At 36.8% G+C, this 7,685-nt stretch overlaps 1 protein-coding gene across 1 annotated transcript in view; it reads left to right on the top strand.

Annotated features, from left to right (window-relative positions):
- limk2 (LIM domain kinase 2) overlaps positions 1 to 7,685 on the top strand; it is a 32,385-nt gene that overhangs the window by 12,224 nt on the left and 12,476 nt on the right. The window contains exon 3 of the mRNA XM_037680415.1: positions 5,895 to 6,030. Within this exon, the coding sequence (XP_037536343.1) occupies positions 5,895 to 6,030 (136 nt within the window). The remainder of the gene's footprint in view (positions 1 to 5,894; positions 6,031 to 7,685) is intronic.

Raw genomic sequence — 7,685 nt, 5'->3', positions numbered from 1 at the left:
AGACAGACAGACAGACAGACAGACAGACAGACAGACAGACAGACAGATAGATAGATAGATAGATAGATAGATAGATAGATAGATAGATAGATAGATAGATAGATAGATAGATATGTAATTTGAACTTGCATAGTGATTTTCTATAAGTGTAGCTTGTTACATACCTTTTTATAGAAGTGTTTAGTGCTTTGTGTTACAGGAAGTTTATGTTTTATCTCCAGTGAAAGGTAAACAATAATTTACTGGTAATTGTATTGCTAATGAACAGAAAATGAAAATTAATAAATTGTTAGTTTTAGCTTTTAAAAGGGGTTGCTTCTCTTATTTTCTTTAAGTTACCAAACATTTTGGCTCTGGGCTTTATTTTTTTTAGGCTTTTAGATTCTGTTAGTGGTATTTTAACTTGTGTTGATGTTTGATGATTTGGAGAAAAATAACATTTTAGAGAATGATGCAGTTTTTGCATTTTTTTTAGACAAAAATAGATTTTCTTTCACACATGGCAACTGAAATCTCACCATGTGATAAAAAAGTGTCTAATCTAAGCCTTTTATTATTAATCTTTCTTTGGGATTTAAAATACAAAAGAATTGTTAGTCTCCACTCTTTTATGAGGAGAGAGGTTTTCATGCAGAACAATGTAAAACGTTTGAAAAAAGCAATCCGCCCCGTTAAGGTCACCCATCCAAGTCCAGTTCCCATCAGCAAACTCCAACAAAGACATAAATACCAGCAGGAATGTGGATTTTAGGAAATGACTGTTTGCTTTCTAGTGTTTGTGAAAGTGTGACGATAGTATTGAGTCTTGTTCAGACACCTGAGTTGGTGTGCCCACCCCCCTTTCAGAAGGGTGTATAGAAGGAATAAAGTTCAGTTACATCACCACATCTAGATATTAAAGAGATAATAAATAGTGTCAGGTGTTCTAGGTTAGAAATTATTTTGTTAGAACATTTTTTTTCTATTACTGCCTCTAAAGTTAAACTTAAAGTCATCTGTTAAAATACTCTTATTTTTTTCCTCTCCATTTGTACATTTTTTTCTGTCTTATGGGACCATTGAGTGCATTTGTTTCATCAGATAAATCTTTCTCTGATTCAGTTCAGTTTTCTGCAGAATGCATTACCATTTATTCTCCATAAATTGACTGTTTTTTGGCTGAAAATAAAAAGCTGAAAAATCAAAATGTCAAAACAAACAATAAAAACACAATCAAACACAGTTCAGGCTTTTTATTAAACCAGGAACTAAAAACTATGAGTAGTATGACAATCATGTATTGACAAAAATATAAGAGATATAAATCCAAATTAAAAATTGGGAAAATATAGATTTATATGAACGGCTTGGATTAACTTAATTATCTATATTAATTACTGGTAAAATGTGTTTTTATCTTTAAGACAGTTTTTGTGGGTCCACTATGAGATAAACTCTTAACATAAAAGGATTTCAAGAAACTCATAAACATTATTTTCTTTGTTTCAAGTTTTTAGAAAACTGTCTTATGTTTTTTTTTTAGTTTTGTTTTTTTGCAAAAAAAAATATTATTTTATGGAAAGACAAATGATAAGCAATTTGGCAAGCAAAAATAAATAAATAAATAAATAAAAACGATGTTCTGTTCATTACCACCAAAGCCTAATATCAACATTTCACACCCTGAGAGCATAAATGATCTAGGAGGAGTTGTTTCCATCAAAATCTTTAAATCTGAACTTTAAATTTGTGCTTTAAAAAATAGTAGATTTAAAAATTATTTAAAAAAATTACAATCTTGGTGTATAAGGACCGGCTTGTTTGAGGTGCACGCAATGAAAAGTGACAAGTACTTTTGACACGTCAGAATAAAATAAATTCCCAGGGCGTAGAAAAGGGTTGTTGAGTCATGGTGGCAGAGCATGAAGAGGTTTATTTAAGAAAACTCATACCGATGAAGTAAAACCAGTTTGTTGGAAGGATTGATCAACTATTTCTTCTCATTTCCATAAATCGCTCCAGGAAAATGTCAGATGGGGTTTTACAACTTGCAGTATTCAAGAGTTGTTCTGCATTTTGTTTGTTTTTATTATTTTCTATACCAGCTGTACTTAGCCAGCAATTGGAAAGGCACTACTTGGATACTTCTGGTGCTAATCCCAATCCCAGATATATGTGCAGTATTGTTAAAAAGTCGATCTGGAGTAGGACTTGTGCCAAAACAAACAGCTGATGTGGGACTGTCCTACAGGATTGTACAACAACCTTACCAAACTGGTCGGGGTCTGGGCTAACAACCATCTCTGATGTTATCCAGCAGGGTGTTGGTGGAAACTGGACTTAGAGGGAGATGAGTCGTCGTTGCGACACCCTGATGAGGGAGCTTTCAAAAGACAAACAGAAAGAGCTTTGAGCAACTGTTGTTTTTTTAGCTAGTCTTTAGACATTTTTGCTCCTTTTCTTTATTAGCTAATGGATTTAGCTCTTTTTAACATGTGTTCTGCTCCTTTTCCCCCCACGGTTCCCTATTGAAGGTTTTTAATGACATTTTCAGATCCACAGATACCTGTGATTCTGTGCTGCTTGTCCTATTGGACCTCACAGCCGCCTTTGACACCAAAGACCATGAGATCCTCATTGCTAGGTTGGAGCAGTGGGTGGGCATCACAGGGTCAGCCCTCAATTGGTTCAGATCCTACCTCACTGACAGATCTTTTTGCGTCTCCATCAAGGATTTTAGTTCTACAGCGACAGAGCTTAAATGGGGGTTCTGCAGGGGTCCATCCTGGGTCCCCTCATATTCTCTCTATACCTGCTGCCACTTGGTGCTATTTTCCGGAAACACAACATACCATTTCACTTCTACGCCGACGACTGTCAAATTTACTTCCCCCTAAGACACAATGGTACATGCTCTATTCAACTGCTGCTCAACTGCCTGGCTGACATCAGGGACTGGATGGCTTTAAACTTCTTAAGTTTCAATGAAAAGAAGTCTGAAGTCATGTTGTTTCCTCCCAACGACACGATCACAAACCACTGCATCGACTTTTCCACTTTATCCCTATCAGAAAAACAAAGAGTCACTAATCTGGGAGTGCAAATGGACCCTTCCCTGAAACTCAACAATCATGTAAACATGATTGTTAAATCATGTTTCTTCCAGCTGAGGCGGCTGTCTAAACTGAAGCCCATATTGTCCAAAAAGAACCTGGAGACAGTAATACATGCATTCAGTACATCTAGGCTTGATTATTGCAATTCACTCCTGTTTGGTATCAGTCAGACCTCCATTGCAGGACTACAACTGGTCCAGAATGCAGCAGCCCGATTTTCAACCAGTACAGGCAAAAGAGAGCACATTACACCAGTTTTGGCCTCCCTGCACTGGCTACCGGTTCACCTTCGAATCCAATTCAAAATACTCCTGTATGTCTACAAAAAGCTGAACAGTTTCTCCCCCCCCCCCCCCCCCCAATCTCTCTGATCTGCTACAACCGTATGTCCCACCACGTTCCCTGAGGTCAGCGGACCAATTGCTCCTCATAGTTCCAGGAACTTGTCTTAAGCGCAGAGGTGACGGAGCCTTCTCTGTATCAGGACCAAGACTTTGGAACGAGTTACCTCTGCTTGTCAGACAGGCCCCCTCCCTCTCGGTTTTCAAATCCCATTTAAAAACTTACTATTATTCAGTAGCTTTCAACACCAGATGATCTGTGTTTTAAACCTGTACGCTCCACACTGGTTTGTCGTCATATTTATTATCTGCATCTATTTTATGTCTTTATTATTATTATTTTTTTCTATATTTTTGATTTACTTCATTTTGTATATTGCTTCGTGTGTTGTCTGTTGTTCTGTCTGTACAGCACTTTGGTTGGGCTTGTAGCTGTTTTAAGTGCTCTATAAATAATATGATATGGTATGGTAAAAACATGCATGCTTGGTTAGCTGGCTCCTCTAAACCGTAGATAAGTGTGAGGGTGAATGGTTGTAAATGATCTTAATGACTCCAGTGACCTGTCCAAGGTGTACCCGCCTCTCATCCAAAGACACTTTTGCTATCATCGTTAATGTCCCTTGATGTAAAGAACTTGACGTTCTGACTGCTGGGAGCCAATTATTTTTTTCTTTTTTACTCTTTTCACTCTGCTGTTAAGACACAAACATGTGGTCTTCAGTCTGCAGGGCAGCTCCTTCTTAAGTAATGTCAGTAAACTCTGAAATGTCTGGATTCTGTCCCAAAGTCAATAATGCTGCATCAACTTTACCTACAATGCAGAGAACGTGATGTGCGGCTGGAAGCTGAGGGCTGCAGAACTCCTCGTACCAAAACAATAAAAATGCAGATAAACTACTTTCAAATAGTTTCATAAAAGGTGAATATGATTGTGCCACCGTCATGAAAATTCTATCATCATTTGAGCCTCTAGTCCTGCCGTACGCCCTGAACTGAGAAGAGTTGTCAATCAGGAAGGTTTGTTTGTAAGAATATTTGCAAAGCATCAACATAAAAAAAATGACAGCAGACATGCATTAACTTCATTTCACACTCTGGTAATTTATCTGCGTAACCGGTGCTGCACATTTAAGGGTCACGTGTAAGTCTTCCTAGTTTGCTGCCAACTTTAGCGTTCTCCTCTCTGAACATTTTATCACAACGCTGCAGCTGAAAACGACCCTTTGCTTTGCCAAGTATCTCCTCAGGTGACAGCTCAATCAGCACCTGAGGTAGTCAAACAGGAACTACATTCATTTAGATTAACAGTTGTTCCAGTGCATATTATTACACTTTTTAAAGTGTTAATTTTTTCACCGTAGTTAGAAACTTAAGCTCGTGACTAAACCTAGAAGTGTTTTGATGGTTTTCGTCATGCTCGTGACCTCAAGTTGTACAGGATCACTTGGTGGTCTGTACGTTGACTGTGATAAGAGAATGGACAGTGATAAGTTTAAGAAAAGGTAAGCAGTAAATGCAGAATAAACAACTGGATGCAGTAGACTTTGTCCTTGTAGATATGTGTTTTTTTGCCTGATCGGTTGTTTTCTTTAGAACTTTTTCCCATGAAGATGCTTAACGTTATCAGAGAATTTGACCATGTCAAATCTTTTCACCACTTGAAAAAGTTGTTTTTTCTTACAATAGTGCATTGCTGAAAACATCACAGCACCCATATGAGTTTTTAAACATCTTATCGTGCCATACACCCTGTTAAACAGAGGAAACTCGCACTGTAAATTAATGAAATGAAAGAGATTTAAAGTATAAACTTCCTTGTATGATCAAGCACTGCACCAAAGAGCAGGGTGTTGTAAGCACTGATCTACTGACTGAGATGTGAATAAAGCTCGGACGGTGGGTGATCGGGCCATTCTGATACAAGAAGGAAAACACAATAGACAAATTAAAAAATCATTGGCAGCAAACAGCTGATTAAATTAGTGATCAATAGCAACTTGTGAACAAATACGCACAATGTCCACATTACATAACCATGGTGAGAAAAGGAAAAACAAAATAGAATAACACAAATAACTTTTTTCAGGCAGAATCCTGCAACATCTCTAAAGAACCTTGTAACTTACAGAAATAGAAATATGCTGACTGCAAATTACAAAATAAATTGCAGCAAGATTTGACAAAAAAAAAGTTGAAATGTGTGCACTCCAAAGAAGTTGCTAAAAAATTGTACATAAAGATCTAAATGTTTAGTTATTTACTCCTGTACCCATGTGTATACGTGTAAACGTTGTGTTTATTATGTTACATTAAGTTAAGACTAACAAATATCACATGAAAACACTGAAGTTATCACTCTGACCTTTGTTCACAGTGTGACTGCAGGATAGCATGAGGCCTCTGAGAGTCTCCTCACCTTTGTTCTGTGTATCTGACTGGACGTGTCTCTCCTCAGATGCTCCGTGTGCTCGGACCACCTGACTAACTGGTACTATGAGAAGGACGGCAGGCTGTACTGTCAGAAACACTACTGGGAGCAGTTTGGAGAGCTCTGCCACGGCTGCTCTCTGCTCATGACAGGACCTGCAATGGTAGGCTTATACACATTTAATTATTTGTCTACAAATTTGTCTTAATCTGCAGACCCAAAGCCCTGCAGTCCTGAAAGGGTTAAATCAGCAGTTGATATCATAAAAACCTATAAATGGTTTCTGTAATATGTATTTTGTCTACGGTTGCTTATGGGTTGATGGCAGTGACATGCGGTGAGGTTTGTGACAGGTGAGGCACTGACTCGTCTGGAATCGGATGCTCGCATATGTAAACCCAAAATAGAAGCTTATATTTCAATTGAGCCTTTTTCCCCCTTTTTTCATCCTGTCTCTAATACCTTCTGTTTCGACAGAAAATCTAGTTTAGAAAAATCAGTTTTGAGATATGATCATCCATTTTATCTAAACAAATTTAAATGAGTGTACCGATTGGCTACACACCCGCCCCTCTGCATAACAGAAGACTGCACCTGCTTCATCGTCCCTATGGGGCAGCACTGCCCCCTATCGGTGTGGCAAGGTACACTCTGTCTCACCTCTGTGTATTTTCAGCGAGCATTTATGACCAATTAGAAAGAAGAAATATGTCACACACATGCATTCAATATATTAGACTGACTGTAGAACATCAACATGTGTAGCACATGTGTAATCAAACCTGTATATTGGCAATATAAAGAGGCAGCAATGGGCATGTGCCAACCACCTCCTTCATATAATGTATATGACACTGCGCCCCCAGAGGTGAGCCAGAGCGCTACACTGCCTCACCCGAGTCACCCAGCGCATTTATTGCATGTTTGAACAGGCATTGTGTAAATTCTGCGATTTTGACCAACAAAGTGTTGAAATAATTCAGAAAACAATTTTATAGAACAGTTTTATAGAACAGTTTTATAGAACAGTTTTATAGAACAGTCAATTGGTCAAATTTTCTCTTATCATTGTTAGTATTTTACTTGTCATGATGACAGGTGTGGCACTGCCTCACCTGCCTCCCCTGACTGCACGTCACTGGTTGATGAATGTGGTCATAAAAGTGTTGGGATTCTAACAAGAGTAAAGATGTAGTAATTGACAGAATCAAACTGCATTGTGGGAAGTGTAAGATTCAGTTCTTATTATGTAATTGATGCAAGTGAATGCAAATATTTGTTTGATTATAACCGTTTCCTGCAAGCTCAAATTTTTTTTATACTTTTATTAACTACATTTGCTTTCTCATTTATTGTAATTAATTTGTTTTGACATCACTTTAAGGCCAAGATTTATTCTGTTAGTTTTTTAGTTATTTGACCTGACCCAAGATAAAAATAAAAATTGACTAAACATTTGTTTGTGGTGATTTAAGTAAGTAAAGTAAGTAAAAAATAAAGTAAGAAAGGAAGTAAAGTTAGTAAAGGAAGTAATTAAATGAAGTAAAGAAAGTAACTAAAGTTAGTATATAAAGTAAAGAAAGTAAATTAAGTGAGAAAGTTAGTAAAGAAAGTAAGTAAAGTTAGTATAGAAAGTAATTTAATTAAGAAAATTGGTAAATAAATTAAGAAAATAAGTAAAGAAAGTAAGTAAACTTAGTAAAAAATTAAGTAAAGTTAGTAAATTAAGTAAGAAAGTAAGTAAAGAAAGTAAGTAAAGTTAGTGTATAAAGTAAATAAAGAAAGTAAATTAAGTAAGAAAGTTAGTAAAGAAAGTAA

Source organism: Nematolebias whitei, chromosome 8, assembly GCF_014905685.2.
Source record: "Nematolebias whitei isolate Nwh7 chromosome 8, NemWhi1, whole genome shotgun sequence".
Taxonomy (NCBI): Eukaryota; Metazoa; Chordata; class Actinopteri; order Cyprinodontiformes; family Rivulidae; genus Nematolebias; species Nematolebias whitei.
This window is presented reverse-complemented; position numbering and strand designations above follow the sequence as displayed.